The sequence below is a fragment of the Rhinatrema bivittatum genome, chromosome 4, assembly GCF_901001135.1.
Source record: "Rhinatrema bivittatum chromosome 4, aRhiBiv1.1, whole genome shotgun sequence".
Classification (NCBI taxonomy): Eukaryota; Metazoa; Chordata; class Amphibia; order Gymnophiona; family Rhinatrematidae; genus Rhinatrema; species Rhinatrema bivittatum.
In genome coordinates, this window is record NC_042618.1 from 264339373 (window position 1) to 264362303 (window position 22931).

General features: G+C 46.2%; 1 protein-coding gene across 3 annotated transcripts in view; it reads left to right on the forward strand.

Moving 5' to 3' along the window:
• Window positions 1-22931, forward strand: part of ARFGAP3 (ADP ribosylation factor GTPase activating protein 3) — a 752488-nt gene that overhangs the window by 653268 nt on the left and 76289 nt on the right. For all 3 annotated transcript variants that reach the window (XM_029600104.1, XM_029600102.1, XM_029600105.1), the window contains one exon: window positions 21235-21325. In XM_029600104.1, coding sequence (XP_029455964.1) covers window positions 21235-21325 — 91 coding nt within the window. The remainder of the gene's footprint in view (window positions 1-21234; window positions 21326-22931) is intronic.

Consider the following 22931-nt stretch of genomic DNA (forward strand, 5'->3'; position numbering starts at 1 on the left):
GCAGTGCAAGCGTGGGGCTGGCCCGGGCTCGGGCCCCGGTCGCGCCCCGCAATGAGATTTTGCCGACTCATCTGGGGAACGAAGCCATAGGGGGCAGGTTGACCCTCTTCTACCCCAGATGGGTCGAGATTACGTCGGACCAGTGGGTCCTCGCCGTTATCCGGGAAGGATATTATCTGGATTTTCATCTTCTTCCTTCGGACAAGTTTGTGGAATCTTCCTGTCCCCGGCACAAGAAGGCAGCGTTAGAAGCTACCCTGGCGAGGCTCCTGTCCTTGAACGCCATCCTCCCAGTACCTGCCTGGGAAGTGAATTCTGGACACTATTCCATTTATTTCATGGTACCCAAGAAAGGGGGCACTTTTCGGCCTGTGCTGGACCTCAAGTCAGTCAATCGCTACTTACGGGTACCGAGGTTTCGCATGGAAACTCTGCGCTCTGTCAAAGCCGCTGTCCAGCCCGGAGAATTCCTCATGGCATTAGACCTGTCCAAAGCATATCTTCATATTCCGATCCATCCGGATCATCAGCGCTACCTGTGCTTCAAGGTTCTGGGCCGCCACTTCCAGTTTCGGGCTCTACCCTTCGGGTTGGCCACGTCCCCACGGACATTCACCAAAGTGGTAGTAGTGGTGGCAGCGGCACTCAGGCGGGAAGGGATTCTAGTCCATCCCTACCTAGACGACTGGCTGATCAGGGCGAAATCTCGAGAGGAGAGCCTGCGGACAACCGACAGAGTGATCGCCCTTCTGGAGAGCTTGGGCTGGGTGATCAACCTCAGCAAGAGCTGCCTACTGCCTTCCCAGTCAATAGAGTATCTGGGAGTGCAGTTCGACACTCGGGCGGACACGGTCAGTCTTACGACCAAGAGACAGTTGAAACTTCGACAGCGTATCCAGTATCTGATGAGAGCCAGTCGGCCCATAGCCTGGGATTATCTGCGGGTTCTGGGTCTTATGGCATCCACCTTGGAAGTGGTGCCTTGGGCACAGGCCCATATGAGACCTCTACAGCATTCCCTGCTCTCTCGCTGGAGCCCCCGTCGGCGGGACTATTCCACGCACCTTCCTCTACCGGCCGGAGTTCGGACCCAGCTGCGGTGGTGGTTGCAGTCCAACCACCTGAGCAGGGGGTCGAAGATGTCCTCGCCCACGTGGACCTTGCTCACCACGGATGCCAGCCTGAGCGGCTGGGGAGCACATTGCGAAGAACTCACCGCGCAAGGGCGATGGACCAAGGAGGAGTCAACGTGGAACATCAATCGCCTGGAGGCCAGGGCAGTCCGCTTGGCATGCCTTCGATTCGCTCACAGACTACGGCACAGAGCTGTCAGAGTGATGTCCGACAACGCCACCACGGTGGCCTACATCAACCGGCAGGGCAGAACCAGGAGCCGACAAGTATCTCTGGAGATCGCCCCACTGCTGGTTTGGGCAGAGGCAAATCTGCAAGACATCTCCGCCGTCCACATTGCCGGGAAGGACAATACCACAGCAGACTTCCTCAGTAGAGAAAGCCTGAATCCAGGAGAGTGGCAGCTGTCCCCCACAGCTTTCCAGATGATTGTCAATCATTGGGGGATTCCGGCCATGGATTTACTGGCGGACAAGTCCAATGCTCAAGTACCCAGATACTTCAGCCGCAGGCGCGACCCGTTCTCGCACGGCATCGATGCCCTGGTCCAGCCATGGCCTCCAGGGACTCTGCTATACGCCTTTCCTCCGTGGCCTCTGCTGGGCGCCCTCATCCACAATATTCGGACACACTGGGGCCTAGTTCTTCTAGTGGCACCAGACTGGCCGAGAAGACCCTGGTATGCGGACATGAGAAGACTACTGGCAGGGGAGCCTCTTCCCCTGCCCTCCTCTCCGGGACCTTCTCCATCAAGGTCCCATTCTACACGAGGATCCAGCTCAATTCTCTCTTACGGTCTGGCCCTTGAGAGGGCTAGACTGAAGAAAAGAGGTTACTCGGGGCCCATGATTGATACACTCCTCCGAGCTCGCAAGTTTTCCACATCCCTCACCTACGTACGGATCTGGAGAGTGTTTGAAGCATGGTGTGACACTCACGGCACCAATCCATGTGCCACCACCATACCTATTGTGTTGGATTTTCTGCAGGATGGGCTTCAGAAGGGTCTCTCCCTCAGCTCCATCAAAGTTTAGGTAGCGGCACTGTCTTGCTATGGTCCCAGGAGGGATGGCAAGACCATCGCCAAGCACCCAGATGTCGCTCGTTTCCTGCTGGGTGTCAAGCATATTCGTCCGCCACTAAAGTGGCCTGTGCCCTTATGGAACCTTATTCTTGTTTTGGATTTCCTCGCGGGATCCACCTTCCGACCCCTTCGGGGCTTGTCCCTCCGGTCTCTCACCTTGAAGTTAGTGTTCTTGCTGGCGGTGTGTTCCGCACGCCGCATCTCGGAGCTACAAGCACTGTCCTGCTGTGATCCCTTTCTACGAATCACTCCGGAGGCTATCCATCTTCGGACGGTTCCCTCCTTTCTCCCTAAAGTGGTTTCCCAGTTTCATCTTAACCAAACTATATCCTTGCCTACCACGGTAGGTTTGAAGAAATCTGAAGAAGGCCGTTTATTACGCCATCTCGACATCGGCAGATTGCTGCCCCGGTATCTAGACGTGACACAAGGCCTGCGAAAGACGGACCACCTGTTCGTCCTACACAGCGGGAAGAAGCAAGGTGAAGCGGCCTCTCGGCCCACCATTGCCCGCTGGATTAAAGAAGTTGTCAGAGCAGCCTACGTGGAGGCTGGGAAGGCTCCGCCTCTGCAGATTAAGGCTCATTCTACCAGAGCGCAAGCAGCATCTTGGGCTGAATCCAGGATGCTGTCGCCGACAGAAATCTGTAAAGCAGCGACGTGGTCCTCCCTTCATACCTTTTCCAGGTTCTACCGTCTGGATGTCCAGGCCAGGGAGGACTCGGCTTTTGCGAGGGCGGTACTACATGGTCCTCAGGCAGCATCCCGCCCCGGCGGGGAGTAAAGCTTTTGTACATCCCATTGGTTCTGAGTCCATCTGGCTACACGCCAGGAAATGTTGAGATTACTTACCTGGTAATCTTCTTTTCCTTAGTGTAGACAGATGGACTCAGCATCCCGCCCAGCTGCCTGTGTACATGAGTTTTCACCGGTTCCAGGTAAGCCAGGGCATTTGTTTACATAAGAGCGTACACCCTACCAGTATCTGCGCTTTCCGGTTGTGAATGCTGGCGGTCTCCAGCCACTGTCAATCGGTCAGGGGAATCCTGTTTTCACTTTTCACTTTCACTGCGCGTCAGTACACACATCCATTACAGCTTTTGCAAGGAAGATTACTGAATCGCTGCGCTTCCTGTGGGGCTATATACCCCGTGCTGACGTCAGATCCGTCTCCAACTGCTAGCACGCGGATACTATCCCATTGGTTCTGAGTCCATCTGTCTACACTAAGGAAAAGAAGATTACCAGGTAAGTAATCTCAACATTGCTTTTCGAGGAGAATACTGAAGAGCTGCGCTTCCTGCAGGGGTGTATTACTAGGGCTGACGTCAGATTGAAATCTGATCCGTCTCCAATTGCTATCAGGAGTACACTATACCCATTGGTCCTGAGTCCATCTGTCTACACTAAGGAAAACGAAATTATCAGGTAAGTAATTTCTCCAATATTTCTGATGTTCAGGTAGGGGCTTAACTGAACACCAGTGATCATCAGACAGTATGGTTCGATGTCGCAAATAGGATACAGAGAAGTCGCACAAAGACCTGAATTTTGAATTTCACAAGTACAGGCTTTGTCAAAATGGGGATATACCTAGAGGTAGAACTGGATGAGGTTGAACAAAGTGGGCCAAATTAAAAGGAATTATTAGAAAGGCAACAGATCTATATGTTAGAAAAGCAAAGGGTGAATTTTAAATCCCCAGCACGCGTAAAATCCGGGGATTATGCGTACGGCAGGCCTTGAGCGCGCCGCACGCATTTTAGAAGGGGCCCGGCCACACGTGTAAACCCCGGTTCACACATAAATGCTGGGCTCCTTGAAAGGGGCAGGCCGGGGGGCATGTTCTGGGCAGAATGGGAGGCGGGCCAGGACAGCACTATTGTTTGCTGTCCCGAAGACCCGGCTCCCGGCACATGCAACTTACTTCAGCTTGGGAGCTGAAGTAAGTTGCTGAAAAAAGGAAAAAAACAAAATAAACCTTGGGTTTAGGGGGCGGGGAGGAGAGGGGAAGGATAGGGAAGGTAATGTAGGGGGGTAGGGATATTCCCTCCCAGTCCGCTTCTTAATTGGAGTGGACTGGGAGGGAACTGGGGAAGGCCGGGACGCGTCACCACGCAGAAATTGCCCAAGTCCTCTCCCCTTGCGCGCACCGCCTACCACACAGGAATTGCCTAAGCCTCCGCGCCCCCCCCCCCCCCCCCCCACTGGCACGTGCATATTATAAAATCGGCTCGTCCATGTGCACGCACCGGGTAGCGCACGCACCTTTTAAAATCTACCCCTTTATGAGTAAGAGGAAAAAAAGCGATCTGGTTTTCTAAGGAGGTGGCTGAAAAAATAAAGTAAAAAAGAGTAGCGTTCAAGAAGTATAAAGGATCCCAAAAAAGGAACACAAGTTAAAATATCTGTTAAAATTGAGGAAGGCAAAGAAAGAAATTAGAAAAGCAAAAGGGCAAGCAGGATTGCCAAAGAGATAAAGTAAAACATTTTTCAGATTATAACAGAGAAAGAAGGGAAACTCAAGGTGAAATTGAAAGATGACAAGGAGCACTGTGAGAAGCGAGGTGATGAAATGATGGAAATATTAAACAAATACTTCAGTTCGGTGTTCACTAAAGACCCTGACTGGTTGACCATTGCTGGTTGAGAAGACTGTAGATGGGGATAGGGTGGATGAAACTCTGTTTACAGAAGAGATTGCATGGAAAAAGCAAAGTAAACTGAAAGTGGACAAGGCCATGGGGGCCAGATGAGGTACATCCCAGGATTCTGAGGGAGCTCAGAGATGGGCAGGCAGGTTCGCTGAATGACCTGTTCGTTAGATCCCTGGAAACGGGAGTGGTGTCACAGGATTGAAGAATACCTGTGCTGGTCCTGTTTCACAAGAGTGGTAGCAGAGAGGAGGCTGGAAACAGGCTGGCTAGCCTCGCCTTGGTGATGGGAAATTTAATGGAGACTTTGCTGAAGGAAAGGATCGTGAACTACCTACAATTGTGTGGGTTGCTGGACCTGAGGCAGCATGGATTCACCAGGGTAAAGTCCTGTCAAACAAATCTAATACAATTTTTTGCTTGGGTGCCTAGAGAATTGGATCAAGGAAAATATGATACAGCTCTTCAGATTCCTAAAAGGTTTTAATGATGCATGAACTTCAAATCTTTTCCATTGGAAAGGAAACAGAATTAGGAGTTATTAAATGAAACTTCAAGGGGGGACGACTCAGAACCAGTGTCAGGAAATATTAACACTAGCAGCCGCCACTCTCACCCGCTTGGCCGTCGACTCTACCCCCAAGTATCTTACATGTAACTGACATCACAATTACTCATTCACTTTTATAAAATTGGAAAAAACACAGAAACTGTTGTTGGTAGAATAAGGCCGCAGCTTTTATTTTAACATATCATGACAAAACTTCCCTGGGTACCTGAGCCGGTAAGATGTTTCCACCACTGCCTGCTGTAGGGACTAAGCAAGGCAGCATTATTCCATTGGCCCCCCCCCCCCCCCTGCCTTGTCCTTGAGCAAGGGGGCCTTGACCCTCTGCGCCTTCCACGCCCCCCACCTTTTGCGCCTCCTCCAGCGCTGATCGGCTACCACGCTGTCTTGTGATGCCGCCGGCACCACTTGCAATATGTCCAACTGGCCTGGGTAACCGCCTCTCGCCCTAAGCTGCGACAATGACCCCCGAATATTACATAACGTTTTTTAACTGTAATTAAATAACATCATTCTATCTGCTCTCTGCGTAGACCTGTTATAAGGTATGCATGTTAATATTGTTATCTTAACATCATATCTGCTCCTCAAACATGTAATCTTTAAGAACATTCGGTTTTTACTTTTGCTTTAAATTGCAGGGTGGGTGGGTGGATTTCTCTCAGCGCGATCCAAAAGGGGATCGCCTCTTGTCCGTCGTGGCCTTTTAAAGGCCTGCGACGTCATCTCCATGCGCCGCCGTCTCTCCCTCCCTGCGTCATAGTCCGGGACGGGGCTATGGCGCGACCTCATTTTCTGGCGCCACTCAGGGGTGGGAGGGAGCGCCCGTGGCATCACTGTGTGGGCTGGCGCTCCCTGTCTTCGCGTGCTGCCCCCCCATCCCCTATCACCATCCCTCGCAGGAGTGGGAGCCCGTGGCTGCAGTTAAGGGTAGGCTCCTTTTACATGTTCGGGCCCACCTATTAACGCTAGCAACCGCCACTTTCACCCGTTTGGCAGTCATCTCTACCCCCAAGTACTTACATGTACCTTACATCACAAAAACTCATTCACTTTTATAAAATTGGAAAAACACAGAAACTGTTGTTGGTAGAATAAGGCCGCAGCTTTTATTTTAACATATCATGACAAAACTTCCCTGGGTACCCGAGCCAGTAAGATGTTTCCACCACTGCCTGCCGTAGGGACCAAGCAAGGCAGCATTACTCCATGGGCCCCCCCCGCCTTGTCCTCGAGCAAGGGGGCCTCGACCCTCAGCGCCTTCCGCGCCTCCCCCAGTGCTGATCGGCTACCACGTCATCCTGTGATGCCGCTCACACCACTTGCAATATGCCCAACCGACCCGGGTAACCGCCAAGACAATGAGGTAGGTAGAGCCTTGCCTTGTGTTCCCCCAATTAAATAATAAGCTGCGGCCTTTGTCCTCTGTCTGTCATGCCATGCCTCTATGGCATCCTGAATCATGTTATTAAATATATCGTAACCCACGTCCGACAGGTGCACTCCATCCTGTCTGAAGAGGCCTGGATACGTATCATCCGCCCACTGGTGTCTTATCTGTTGGCCACCTCTCTCTTGTGTCTATAATCCGATCTGATGGTTCACTTTCTTTTGACCCCGACTACATAGTTTAGAATCCTCCCACTTGGGACATGGGATGATGTCCGACCAGAATAGTGCGGCATTCAGGTGTAATTAGACTATCTTGGCAAAGTCACTTTTTGCCTTTTTTTATCAAACGCTTGCAGGTCAATGAACACAAGTCATTGCCCCCCAGATTTATTTATTTATTTAACTTTTTTATATGCCGATATTCGTTTGCACATCACATCGGTTTACAGTGAACAGTTGAAAAATGAAAAGAAGTTACATATTAACAATTTAAGTAACTGAGTCTTAACAATTAGGACAGCTATGTAGTTTGAGAGATGAACAAGTGGTAGGAACACAGGAGGCAAAAGCAAAAAGGAACAGGTAACTATAATAATTGTAACTGAAGAGGTCAACAGGTTGTAGGAGGGGGTCAGAGATTTAGGGGAGTGCATTATTATTACATCTAGAGCAGCCCTCGAATCCCTAAGGCGCCGTAGTAGAGGCAATAACTGTTCCCAGCGCATGCCATTCTTTCCCATCCACGATATGACCCACCCTTGTGGTGCCAGTCCTAGATGTTGTCCAGTCCTAGGTGTTCCTTTGCTCTCTTAGCAGCTGAACGTATATATGAGTGACCAATGATCCAAGCTGTGTGTGGAACCCTTTGTTAATCTGTAAGATATAATCAAGAATTATGATTATCTGTGGTCAGTTTGTCTAAACGAACATAGGTATTGACCGCATTGGACCGCCACCGTCCAATTCTCTTTATTGTTGCCGTTTGAAGCCCAGCTTGTGCCACACTTGTAGCTACCCAATTCTGAAAGTGTGTGAGTTTTTTCATGTCCAAATTAATTTTTTTATTGATTCTTTCAACACTGCTGCAAATTGGTATCTGGTTAATGGTGTACCATCCGCATGAATCAGCACATGTACTCCCCCCTCCAGCCGCAGGTCCAAATACTTCTTTGCATTATCTATCGGGCAAGTGTCACACCCTGCCACCTGTTTTAGCCAGAGCGTGGCTCCTCCTCCATCTTGATCCATTTTTGACTTGTGTATTGTGATAGTTAATGTCTCTGGCTTCAGTATCACGTTCTTCCGAAATAATCCGCTATCTCCCAAGTCCTCCTTGTTGGTGGCTGCTAATTCACTTACTCGCAATGCTCCAAAGAATGCGAATGAGAAGGCCAGCCGAAATAGCTCCGTTTCAAACTCCAATGAACAGATTGATGATAGGATTGCCCAGAGAGACCTTAACATGTCGTGTGTGATGGGATGTCTAATGTCATTGGTAGGACCAATTTTCCTTGCCCATCCTGTCATCATTTTCTTCAGGATGAAGGATTTAGTGGGGTCACCCACCCCCGTGCCTTAAAAAAAGAATGACAGTCCTGCCAAGTTTTTAATTACAGCGTTCCTTGAATACACCCTTCTCTTTTGCCGTGGCAACGTATTTGATGATCAATTCTTCGCTGACTGAACCTTGCTGCCATCCGTTTTCCTTCAGGAAGGTAGTCACGTAATCGTAGCCCCGGCAGTATGTCTTCTTTGTAGATGATGCGACCGATCTTCGTACCAACTCAGCAGTGGTTACAGACCAATTTTCCATAGGTGTGCCAGCATTGCTGTCCCTGCTTCGTCTGCTGCTGGTACCTGCTTACAAAACAAATGCCATTTAGATGGGATAAATCATCTGCTGCGCCATTACATATCCCTGCACATGCCTAGCTCGCAGTGTTGTGTTGTTTCACAAAGCCGCTAACACTATCTCCATGAGGAGATTGACGACTTTCAGGCACTTGGCAGATTGTGAGTTCAATACCTGTACCACCGCTTGGTTGTCGAGCCAAAAATTTTCATGTTTATTCCTGAGCCTCGTTCCATAATACAAGCGTCACCCAGATAGGGAAGAGCTCCAGAAAGGTTATATTCTTCGTGAGCCCTTTAGTGATCATTCCGCTGGCCATGGTTCCGCACACCATGCGCCTTGGCAAATTGCCCCAAAACCCCATCCTCTTGATGCGTCTCTGTGAATGTTCAGATCCCTGCTGGAAAGTGGTGCCCCTTGTATAACAGATACGCCATTGAATTCGTCAAGGAACGCTCTCCATATCTTGAAATCTGCCCATATCTCTTTTGAGACTCTTAAGAAAAGGTGAGGTCGTTGTATTCCAACTGTTGCCACTGCTAGTCTTCGCATGAATGCCCTTCCCATGGGAATAACCCTGCAAGCAAAGTTTAATGTTCCCAGAATGGATTGTGCCACCTGCAGAGTTATTTTCTTTGCTGATGCTGATTGTTGTAATATCTTGCGAAGTTTCTCAACTTTCTCTTCTGGGAGTCTGGCTAACATCTAGTTGGAATCCAACTCGATACCCAGGAATGATGATATTGTTGCTGGGCCTTCGGTTTTTTCATGTGCCAACGGTACTCCGAATTCCCTGGCCATCTTCTGGAATTCTGTTAGCAAGTTGTAGCATGTGTTGAATCCCTTGGTCCCACGAATAGGAAGTCGACCAAGTAGTGTATAATGTTGTCCGAAGCTGTCTTTTTTGCTGTTACCCAATGCAGGAATGAGCTGAACAGCTTGAAGTAAGCACATGAGACTGAACATCCCATTGGCATGCATTTATTGAAAAAAAATGTATTCTTGAATTCAAACCCCAGCTATGGAAAACTCTCAGGATGTACCGGGGGAAGCCTGAATGCCGATTATATGTCCGTCTTTGCCATTAACGCCCCTGTATGTATGACTGCGTAGCTCAACATGGGTCCGTATTGTGACGAGTCTCGATGTCCCACAACACTTGTCATGTGTAGGAAAGCCTTTATCCAATTCACGATGTTTTTTTGGAATTCTCATCTCCTTTTCAGTTTGTCGGACCGTCCTTTGCTTTTCTTCTGTCTTCCGATCTGCGACACCCATGCAGAATGCTAAATATGTCAATGTATTTTCTTTTACAGATTTTCTTTCGCGTTTGTTTGGGCACTCCCTCTCATAATTCTGATAATGTGGTGAGTGCGGGTGGGCACCTGGACTCCTTGTCCGCTGCCTTGGTTGCTGTTTGCTGGTCACTGCAGCTTGTGAAGTCTGACGATGATGTGGAAGAGCTGTCAGAACTGGAACTTGACCTGCGCCTGCGCTTCGCCCTGCACTTTCTTTCCCCTGACGCTGTGCTGTTTTCCGCACCTGCGGAGGCTGTCCTCTGCCTGCTCCCCCCGACCTTATCCCACACTCATCAGTATTGCTGTCTCCCGTATGCTGCGTTTGGTCTTTCTTCTGTGTTTTGAATGTCTTACGGCCCTCGTTTGTCACTGTGGGTCCCTGTGCCATTTGCACCTTCTCCAGCTGATAATGTAGCACTATTATGTGCCTCCGCTATTCCTCTTTCGTTACCTCCTTCCCTTGTCCTTGTTCCATTTTCATAGCTCGATGTTGCCGCTCGCTGAACCTGCCCCCCTCCTTGCTTGGCGAATGGCCCCTGTGGTGGAGCTGGCCATGACCACCATGGCGGCTGAAAGAATTGCTGACTACTCGTTCTGCCATATGGCCCGCAATCCCATGACCTCCCTTGTTGATTCCATCCTGGGAATGGACCGTGGGCGCTAGGACCCCATGGTGTTCTTGGGTACCAATTAGCACTGTCCGGGTTCTGCCATGTAGAGTAATTCTGGTTACTGCTTCCAGCTTGTCCTTGTGGTCCCGCCTGTGGGAGTTTAATTCTCGCTGAGTGTCGTGCGCGGGAATCCGTTTCTGCTGTTATGCATTTGATTCTCGCTCTGGCTGGCTTGCGGCTGTGGGCCTCCGAGAATACTCTGGTGCGATGTGTCCATTGCCATCGCCCTCTCAGAGTTGTGCTGCTGCTGTCCTAACACCGTGGCCTGTTCCCTCATATTCGCATCGTGTTACATAAGAAAATGCCATACTGGGTCAGACCAAGGGTCCATCAAGCCCAGCATCCTGTTTCCAACAGTGGCCAATCCAGGCCATAAGAACCTGGCAAGTACACAAAAACTAAGTCTATTCCATGTAACCATTGCTAATGGCAGTGGCTATTCTCTAAGTGAACTTAATAGCAGGTAATGGAATTCTCCTCCAAGAACTTATCCAATCCTTTTTTAAACACAGCTATACTAACTGCACGAACCACATTCTCTGGCAACAAATTCCAGAGTTTAATTGTGCGTTGAGTAAAAAAGAACTTTCTCCGATTAGTTTTAAATGTGCCCCATGCTAACTTCATGGAGTGCCCCCTAGTCTTTCTACTATCCGAAAGAGTAAATAACCGATTCACATCTACCCATTCTAGACCTCTCATGATTTTAAACACCTCTATCATATCCCCCCTCAGTCGTCTCTTCTCCAAGCTGAAAAGTCTTAACCTCTTTAGTCTTTCCTCAGAGGGGAGTTGTTCCATTCCCCTTATCATTTTGGTAGCCCTTCTCTGTACTTTCTCCATTGCAATTATATCTTTTTTTGAGATGCGGCGACCAGAATTGTACACAGTATTCAAGGTGCGGTCTCACCATGGAGCGATACAGAGGCATTATGACATTTTCCGTTTTATTCATCATTCCTTTTCTAATAATTCCCAACATTCTGTTTGCTTTTTTGACTGCCGCAGCACACTGCACCGACGATTTCAATGTGTTATCCACTATGACACCTAGATCTCTTTCTTGGGTTGTAGCACCTAATATGGAACCCAACATTGTGTAATTATAGCATGGGTATTTTTCCCTATATGCATCACCTTGCACTTATCCACATTAAATTTCATCTGCCATTTGGATGCCCAATTTTCCAGTCTCACAAGGTCTTCCTGCAATTTATCACAATCTGCTTGTGATTTAACTACTCTGAACAATTTTGTGTCATCTGCAAATATGATTATCTCACTCGTCGTATTTCTTTCCAGATCATTTATAAATATATTGAACAGTAAGGGTCCCAATACAGATCCCTGAGGCACTCCACTGTCCACTCCCTTCCACTGAGAAAATTGCCCATTTAATCCTACTCTCTGTTTTCCTGTCTTTTAGCCAGTTTGCAGTCCACGAAAGGACATCGCCACCTATCCCATGACTTTTTACTTTTCCTAGAAGCCTCTCATGAGGAACTTTGTCAAATGCCTTCTGAAAATCCAAGTATACTATATCTATCGGTTCACCTTTATCCACATGTTTATTAACTCCTTCAAAAAAGTGAAGCAGATTTGTGAGGCAAGACTTGCCCTGGGTAAAGCCATGCTGACTTTGTTCCATTAAACCATGTCTTTCTATATGTTCTGTGATTTTGATGTTTAGAACACTTTCCACTATTTTTCCTGGCACTGAAGTCAGGCTAACCGGTCTGTAGTTTCCCGGATCGCCCCTGGAGCCCTTTTTAAATATTGGGATTACATTTGCTATCCTCCAGTCTTCAGGTACAATGGATGATTTTAATGATAAGTTACAAATTTTTACTAATAGGTCTGAAATTTCATTTTTTAGTTCCTTCAGAACTCTGGGGTGTATACCATCCGGTCCAGGTGATATACTACTCTTCAGTTTGTCAATCAGGCCTACCACATCTTCTAGGTTCACCGTGATTTGATTCAGTCCATCTGAATCATTACCCATGAAAACCTTCTCCATTACGGGTACCTCCCCAACATCCTCTTCAGTAAACACCGAAGCAAAGAAATCATTTAATCTTCCGCGATGGCCTTATCTTCTCTAAGTGCCCCTTTAACCCCTCGATCATCTAACGGTCCAACTGACTCCCTCACAGGCTTTCTGCTTCGGATATATTTTTAAAAGTTTTTACTGTGAGTTTTGCCTCTACAGCCAACTTCTTTCAAATTCTCTCTTAGCCTGTCTTATCAATGTCTTACATTTAACTTGCCAATGTTTATGCTTTATCCTATTTTCTTCTGTTGGATCCTTCTTCCAATTTTTGAATGAAGATCTTTTGGCTAAAATAGCTTCTTTCACCTCCCCTTTTAAACCATGCCGGTAATCGTTTTGCCTTCTTTCCACCTTTCTTAATGTGTGGAATACATCTGGACTGTGCTTCTAGAATGGTATTTTTTAACAATGACCACGCCTCTTGGACATTTTTTACTTTGTAGCTGCTCCTTTCAGTTTATTTCTAACAATTTTTCTCATTTTATCAAAGTTTCCCTTTTGAAAGTTTAGCACGAGAGCCTTGGATTTGCACACTGTTCCTTTTCCAGTCATTAAATCAAATTTGATCATATTATGATCACTATTGCCAAGCGGCCCCACCACCGTTACCTCTCTCACCAAGTCCTGTGCTCCACTGAGAATTAGATCTAAAATTGCTCCCTCTCTCGTCGGTTCCTGAACCAATTGCTCCATAAAGCTATCATTTATTCCATCCAGGAACGTTATCTCTCTAGCGTGACCCGATGATACATTTACCCAGTCTATATTGGGGTAATTGAAGTCTCCCATTATTACTGCACTACCAATTTGGTTAGCTTCCCTAATTTCTCTTAGCATTTCACTGTCCATCTCACCATCTTGACCAGGGGGACAGTAGTATACCGCTATCACTGTAGTCTTCCCTGACACACAAGGGATTTCTACCCATAAAGATTCAATTTTGTATTTAGTCTCATGCAGGATGTTTATCCTGTTGGACTCTATGCCATCCCGGACATAAAGCGCCACACCTCCTCCCGACTGCTCCTCTCTGTCATAGCGATATAATTTGTACCCCGGTATAGCACTGTCCCATTGGTTATCCTCTTTCCACCATGTCTCTGAGATGCCAATTAAGTCTATGTCATCATTTACTGCTATACATTCTAATTCTCCCATCTTACTTCTTAGACTTCTGGCATTAGCATACAAACATTTCAAAGTTTGTTTTTTGTTTGTATTTTTATTCTGCTTTTTAATTGATAGGGATAAGTTAGAATTTTTTAGCTCAGGTGAGTTCTTAGCTCAGGTGAGTTTTTAGCTCAGGTGAGTTCTCCTCCCCGACGTTTTCTTCTGCTGCTCTCCGCTCTTGTTCTCTTTCTGCCGTGTACTCTCTCCTGCCCTGCTGTCTGCATATTTTCGTTGTTGCTTCCGGCCCCTGTGGAAAGCCTTGATCGGAGTTTTCGTCCTGTCTGTCTGTTCTCCTTTGTGACTGTCGCTGCAATGTTGCTGTCGGGACCTGATGACATATTGCTTATGTTATAGGTAACCTGTGAACAAGATGTAAATTAATCTTTGCCGCCCAACTTGTTTAGGGTGTGATCCATGAGCCCGAGACCCGGCTTTTTGTGTCTTATTGCTAACTAGGCTGCTCACTTATATTTTATTTATTTATTTATTTATAGTTTTTATATACCGGGAGTTCCTGTATACAATACATATCACTCCGGTTCACAGTTAACAGAAGAACTACTGCCGGGGGGCAGTTTACATAGAACAGTTTACATGGAACAGTTTACATTGAACAAGACTTGAAACAAGTAAAAAACACTTGATCTAAATAAATAGGTAAAAACCAAAAACTAAGCTCAACTTTAAGTAAATAAATAAGGCAATTAATAGACTAGATTAAATAAAGGCAGAGAAACCATACATTAAAACCAAAGGACAGGGTTTTTTAAATCTTCTAGTTCTTAGCTCTCAGGGAATGCTTGCAGGAAGAGCCAAGTCTTGAGTTTCGCTTTAAAGGTAGTATGGCACGGCTCAAGGCGGAGGTCTGGTGGTAGAGAATTCCAGAGAGACGGGCCCGCAGTTGATAGAGCGCGTTTTCTCAGGGAGGATTTTGCAGGCTGGGTAATCAATCTGTTTTGATATGCTCTTCTAGTCGGCTTATCCGAAGTATGAATTTGTAGCTTGAAGGTTAAGTTGAGTGGGGATATGTTATGTAGAGCCTTATGAATCATCATGCTGCTTTTGAACTGTATCCTGTATTTAATGGGAAGCCAGTGGAGGTGCTGGAGGATTGGGGTGATGTGGTCTGTTTTTTTTGCGTTGTGAGAATTCTTGCTGTGGCATTTAGGACCATCTGGAGGGGTTTGGTAGAGCATGCGGGGAGTCCCAGCAGAAGTGAATTGCAATAGTCCAGTTTCGGGAGAATGATGGCCTGGAGCACTGTGCGGAAATCTCTGTAGCGTAGGAGTGGCTTTATTTTCTTTAAAACTTGTAATTTAAAGAAGCATTCTTTGGTGGTGTTAATGAATTTATTGAGGCTGAATCTGTCGTCTAGAATTACACCCAGATCTCTGACTTGCGGCGAGGTGTGTATCCGAGGTGTCTGGAGTGTTGCTGGAGGTAGGCAGGGTAGATTTGTCCGTTGCTATTATAAGGATCTCCGTTTTATTAGTATTTAGAACCAGGTTGAGGCTGGTTAGAAGCTCGTTGATGGATGAGAGGCATTTATTCCAGTAAGCCATGGTCTTGTGTAAGGTGTCCGTTATGGGGATGATAATTTGTATGTCATCCTCCAAGGATCCTCACTCTCCCCCCACCCTTTTCAACATTTATCTTCTCCCACTCTGTCACCTCCTCACTAACCTCAAGCTCACCCATTTCCTATACGCGGATGACATACAAATTATCATCCCCATAACGGACACCTTACACAAGACCATGGCTTACTGGAATAAATGCCTCTCATCCATCAACGAGCTTCTAACCAGCCTCAACCTGGTTCTAAATACCAATAAAAACGGAGATCCTTATAATAGCACCGGACAAATCTACCCCTGCCTACCTCCAGCATCACTCCAGACACTCAGGATACACCACCATCGCCGCAAGTCAGAGATCTGGGTGTAATTCTAGACGACAGATTCAGCCTCATAAATTCATTAACAACACCACCAAAGAATGCTTCTTTAAATTACAAGTTTTAAAAAAATAAAGCCACTCCTACGCTACAGAGATTTCCGCACAGTGCTCCAGGCCATCATTTCTCCCGAAACTTGGAACATATTGCAATTCAATTTTAAGGTGCAAGTCTTGCTTCCCAGGCCCGCTGGCAAATTAGGACTATAACGCTAGTGTCAATGGATATAAGCCTGGTTCTTATTTCTATTTACTTATTTATTTATTTATTATATACCAGCCGCGGACCATACTTCCCCCTTGCCGGTGCCCGCTGGAGGTTTGCCTGGTAGGATTGGGACTCTGGGCTTCCCTGGTTCAGGGCCTATAGCTATTTTGCGGTAAAAACGGCCTCTTTCTACTCATTTGATTAAGTAGGCAACCCTCTTCACCCAGAGAGGGTGGCAATCCAAGCCATTCCCAGCCTGGTGGGGCTATGAACACACCGCCTCAGCGTTACAAACCCGGCTCTCAATTATTGGGCCGGTGAGGCTTTTACTGCTTTAATGACATTTTTTTTTTTTAATATATATGCCAGGGAGTCCCGCCAGCGGGCCAACTTACCGAGGAGGGGCCGGCTGTCCGAGGATAGGGCTCCCTCCTCCCGGAGCACGGCTGGGCTGCCTCTGGTAACTCAGGCTCCCACCACCCAATAGGGGCCGTGGCTGGCAAGGGGTGGCCTTGCCTGCCTGGGGGGGGCTTTCCCCTGACCCTATTTGGCTGCCTGTGTCTACAGGCTGGGGGCTGGGTATGGGGGGGGGGGTTAAAAACAGAATTTTTTTTTTTAAGAAATACTTGCAGTTTTAATTGTCTGATCTGGCTACATGTCACCCACGTGCTGCTGCTCTTGACTGCTGGGTGCAGCCTCTTCTGCGGTTGGGGACCCTGCTGAGGCGCTCCTTCTCAGGGTAGCTAGGCCACGTGGAGCACTGAAATTTGCTTGGCCGTTTTTTTTTTGTTTTTTTTGTTTTTTTGGTCAGCACGGCGATCCTGCTGACTCCTGGCCACGCTATCTGTCCTGCTGCCTGTTACGATTCCTCCCGTAGCTCCAGCTACGGGAGGCCTCTCACCTTTCTCTGGAGGCCACTCCGAAGCCAGGGCCTCGCCTGATCTGGTTGCCCAGGTTTTGCTCTATGGCCTGAGAGGCCTTCAACGTCCTTGGGGCCTGCCTGAGGCCTGCTTCAGTCTTTCGCCTGGACTTTCTGATTGGGCCCCGCCCTTCTCCCTAGGGGTCGGCCCGCAGCTCTTCTCTCCAGTTATTGGGCCAGCCAGGTGTGGCCCATCTGAACTCCTCCAGGGAGTTGCTTGTTTCCTGTCCTATAAAAGGACTTCCTCTTCACTCAGTCCTTGCTTCGGCAAGGGGCTAGTCCACCTAGGCTATGTCTCCCTTAGACTTCCTGTGTGTTTCAGTGTTCCTGATGTGTCCGGTCCAGACGCCAGAATGTGGGACCCATGCCTCCGAGAGTCTCCTCCTGTGTTCTGAGTCTTCAGATTCCTCGTTGCCCTTGCCTAGTTCTGACTCTGGAGGATCTGAGGGGTTTCCACTACCCGTGCTAAGTGGCTTTCCGAGCTTCTCCCACTCTTCTCGTGGTCCGCGACCAGCCTCCTGGCTGTGTAGGACGCGTAGGAGACAGTGTGGTCCGCGACCAGCCCGCGTCTGGTAGGGTGCCTGAGGGTCCAAATCACCCCTCTTGTTCCTGTCTTCATCCTGAACTCCACTTGTGCCTTGCTCCAAGTTCCAAGTCCTTGCTTTGATCGCTTCAGTCCTGTGCCATCCTGACCTCCGTCTGGGCTGCCACCTCTGCTGCTCCCTGCAGCAGGTCCAAAAGGGCTGGGAACGGTCGGAGGACCATTCAGAGACCACCATAGTGTTGTGTTCTCCCGGGGCGTGTAGGTCGGCGGAGTGCCCGAGACTTTGGACCGTCTTCACCACCGCAAGGGTACACCTCACTTCTCTTCCACCTAGAGAGCCCTGGTATGCCAAGCCTCGAGTGCTTGCTCGAGACTGACACTAGCCATAACACTGCCTCTAACATGCAGATCTGTTGTTCTTTGCTGCGATCCTGGCTCGCCTTGCCTCGATCCTTCCTCTCGGCGCAATCCAAAAGGGATCGCCTCTTGTCCATCGTGGCCTTTTAAAAGGCCTGCATTGTCATCTCCACGTGCCACCATCGCTCCCTCCCTGTGTCATAGCCCAGGGTGGGGCTATGGCGCAACCTCACTTCTGGGGCGCCGCTCGGGGGGGGGGAAGAGCACACCGTGGCATCACTGTGCGCAGCGGCCGGCGCTCCCTGTCTTCGCGCGCCGCCCCCCCATCCCCTGCTCACCCCCATTGCCGTCCATTGCAGGGGTGGGAGCCCGTCGCCGCAGTTAAGGGTGGGCTCCTTTTACATGTTCAGGCCCACCAATTTCTTTACAGAGAGCGTGGTGGATACCTAGAATGCCCTTCCAGAGGAGGTGGTGAAGACAAAAACAGTCAAAGAATTCAAAGGGGCATGGTATAAATACTGTGGGTCCCTAAAAATTAAAGGACGGAAATAAAGAAAATGGTGCATGGGGGGTAACCCGCTCAGTGCAATGGTTAATATCCTTAGCAGAAGCATGGGGTATTATTACCCTCAACCAATAAGCTTTAATACTTTTGATGCAACTGCGACATCACACTCCGCTTTGACTGCAGGAGGTGGGGAGGGGGATTGGATTCATACAGCAACTTACACAGGCGCAAACTTTTATGGTCTGGGTTACTGATATGCAGACATAAGGGAAAAAGCACAGGGCTGCTTCTGTGGCCAAGACCAAAAGTAAAGCAAGTCAAGTAGCATTGCCTGAATTTCCTCACCCAGTAAGTCAAGTAGCATTGCCTGAATTTCCTCACCCAGTAAAAATGTTGCTAGCAGTAATTTTTTATGAGTTTGACAGTTTGGTTTTTGATTGCAAATATTATTACCCTTATCATAAGGCTTTAAAATAACAGCATCAACTACCCTTAAGAAAAACTTGGTGGTAACCTGTGCAGCAGATATTACCATAAGAAGCTTGCTGGGCATTTGATACTTTTCTGCTGACATTCACTATATATGATAGTTGCTTGGTTTTGAATGTTATTACTACCCTTAATATAAGACTTGGGGATAACTGCATGGAGCAGCAGTTACTACCATAAAAATCTTGCTGGGCAGACTGAATGTACCAAATGGTCTTTTTCTGCCTTCATTACTATGTTACTATAGGTGTTGAATTAAATTACAAATTTTGGGGGATTGCCTGCAGATATTGCAGCTGAGCCTCTGGCCATTTCATTAGGCATGGAGGTGGTCATCCTGGGGATTGCCTGCCAATATTGCAGCTGAGCCTCTGGCCATTTCATCAGGCACGGAGGTAGTCATCCAGGGTCCTACGCCCAGCAGGACTTAAGCGGCGAGCCTGCAGTGTGCCGAAGCAACGCGCCAAAGGGGCGCACCCCTTCTGACATTTTTCTCCCTTCATTGGTATGGGGAGAAAGAGGAAGGAAAAGCTGTTTTCAGTTCCCCAAACATCGCCATCAACATCATTTTACAAGATCATCTACCTACAGGGAGAATTATGGAGAGGAAGGAGCTGGAACTATAGGTGAGCTCTCTTTAAGTATAAGTGGTTGGACTCCTCCCACTGCACCCCACTTGGAACCATCTGGGGGTTTAGTATCACCTGGGACTTCCCTTAATACAGGTCAAATGGACTTGGAGTTTCAACAACGATCTCAGGTTGATTATCCTGTATCTTCATCTACCAGCACTCCAATTGCTCAGAGTCAAGATCAAATTACCCTGACTAATCTACATCAGCATCTGGTGGATGAAGGTCTGGGTCCTATGGTCCCGATTCCCAAACTTATTAATCAGACCCTAGATAACAAGTCATATTCACCAGGTCATCCGGAAGAACCAATGAATGTAACTATTAGAGACAACATTTGGAGAGCAGTCTCACGGATGGAAGCTGCTTTGCTTCAACCAGTCTCACAATTGTGATTATTCTACAATAGTCTCTAATACATTTTTGGACTTGGAGCACAGAGTAGCTGCGATGGAGGGACAACTGGTAACCATCAACCAAACCACTGTATAATCTTTTATTGCTTCAAATGTTAAAGAGAGCTTATTTTTGCATAATAAAATTGAGCAATTAGATAATGCTATATGATATAAAAACCTGAGATTTGTGAACTTCCCTAAAACTAGATTGCCATCTTTAGAGTAGTTTAAAAAATATATAACTGAAGTTCTACAGATAGCCCAGGACAAAGAAATTGTTATCTAAATGTTATCTTCCTGAAGTTGTGTGTAAGGAGCCCTGGGGAGGGGGTCTGATATTTTAGCTCAAAATAGTCTTGATGTATCTGAGTTTCTTCAGAACTCTCTGGATACTATATCAAAAAAAGCGACCCTGTTGGTTACCTTTGTAACAGACTTGGATAAGGATTTAATATTTAAAAAATATTTTAAATTTAAATCTGTAGATCTTTGTGGTCAAAAGGTTTTTGTATACCCAGATGTATCCCATGAAACTCAGCTTCGAAGTAAATCATTTCTTGCCTATAAGCAGAAACGATTTCCCTTGGAGAGATACTTTTTTCCATAAATTTCCCTCTAACTTACCAAGGAAAATCTTATGTATTCCTTGATCCAGCTCATTTAGAGACTTTTTTGAATAATAAATCCTCTACATCACTAATAGATCAAGTTACTCTGCAGGGTTAAGCAGTTATTAAATTGTAATTAATAGCTGCAATATAATTGTTTGGTTTTTTTTTTTTGTTCTCATCGTATTTCCTATTTTTCCCCCTAGATGTGAGCCAGAATTCTATTATATTAATTGTAAATTTCTTATTAGATTTATATCTGCTGTTTATTTTCCTTTGTAATGTCCAGATATACCTTGTTGCTGTTTATTCATGTATATGATGAATAATCAATAAAGAACTAATTGGAAAAAATATTACAAATTATATAAAAGGTGAAACATGCACGTGCAGTGTCATAAGTTATCAGTATATTAATGCAATAAGCACTTAATCTTTGGATCTTAGTTTCATTCAAGGATGAATAAAATGTAAGCATTCAATTGTATTTAATTTAGTTTGACCCTTACAACGGTATTGACCTATATTTTGATGTCCCATTAAGCGAACCAGTATGAAATTCTGTATTGTTTGATTTGAGAAATTTTCAAAAAAATTGTTGAAAAACTGGGCACAAACTTGGATTCCTGTATTAGAATGTATTCCCAGTGCTCTATGAATGCCTGTGGACAATCACAGTTGAAAGGCTACACTGAGGGCAAGAGCTTTTTATTCTTATGTCATTTTTATTTGTACCTAGTATGAAGCTAGATCTCGGCTGGAAAGATTTTCTGGAAGTTCATCCATAAGCTCCGCAGACCTTTTTGATGATCAGAAGAAGCAACCCACAGGTAACATAGAAAGCTCATTGTGATTGTTCATAATATTGATTTGTGGGTAAAATCCTCTTGGATATATCACAGAGTAGCAACTGAATTCCTAAGTTGTTGCATTTCATGCACTTAATATGTTTATTTTTTTTAAATGCAGCAGTACAAAAAAGCCAGCATCAAAGTGTATAGTGCATACATTCCAATTTCATTCAGTATAAAGTTGTTTTTACAGTTGTAGATGTGGGAGGACTAGATAGGCCATTTCTGCCGTCATATTTCTGTTTCTATATGTAAAGAACGGCATAGAGTCAAGCAGGGTAAAAGTCCTATGGGAAGCAAAATGTACTATGAATGCTTTATGAATAAAGATTCTATGTGTCATGGGTAAGAGTATATCAGTGGGTTTATATTACTGTCCTCGGCCAAGATTAAGAAAAAGACTGTGAAATGCTAGCAGAAAATAAGTAAATTAATTTTGCAACACAATATAGTGAGATTACAATTACCGTGGTATTGATTAGGTCAGTCTCATCAGAACATGCTAGAAAGATTACGTTTCTTGATTATAAGTGACTGTTTTATGTAGCAGCTGATCTTAGAACCGATGAGAGAAGGAGCTACTTTAAGATCTAGTCTTCATGAAATGCATGGTCTAGTTCAAGGAGTTACTATGGTGGGGCCGCTAAGCAATGGTGATCATAATGCGTTCAGATTCAACATAATCACAGGAGGGATAACATTAAGTAAAACTACTGCAGTAGCATATAACTTTAAAAAGGGAGACTATGATAAGGGAAATTAATTAAAAAAAAAACAAACCTGAAAGTTGCAAAAGTTAAAAAGTTGCATAAGGCATGGACATTGTTTAAAAATACATCTTGGAAGCCCCAATCAAATATATTATATGCATTTAAAAGGGGTACAATGAGTAATGTGATCAAATTTGCGGATGAGACAAAATTATGCAGAGTAGTTAAATCTCAAGCGGATTGTGATGAACTGCAGGAAGGACCTTGTGAGACTGGAAGATTGGGCTTCCAAATGGCAGATGAAATTTAGCGTGGACAAGTGCAAAGGGATACATATAGGGAAAAATAACCCTTGCTGTAGTTTCACAATGTTAGGTTCTATCTTAGGAGTTACCACCCAGGAAAGAGATCTAGGCTTCATGGTGGATTATACATTGAAATCGTCTGCCCAGTATGCTATGTCGATCAAAAAAGTAAACAGAATTTTTTTTTTTTTATTTTGGTGCTTTTTTTATACCGGCATTAATGACAGTGTCATATCATGTCGGTTTACAGGAAACTGGGGTACAATAACCTTAAAACATTAACATAGTAAAGAAGTAAGAAAGTTACAATAAAACAGGGGTGAAGAACTGGGTGAAGAGGAAGACAGAGCATAGGTAACTCAAATACAATGCCATATATTTGAAGTGTGCTGAGAGTTCTAAAAAATATTCGTTGTGGTGAATCAGAGACCTTAGCTATAGGGAATCAGTGAATTTATGTAAAGGCTTGTTTAAATAACCAAGTCTTAAGCCTTTTTCTAAAAGTCAATAGGCAGGGTTCTTGTCTGAGTTCAGGGGGAATAGTATTCCAAATGGTTGGTCCCGCTGTAG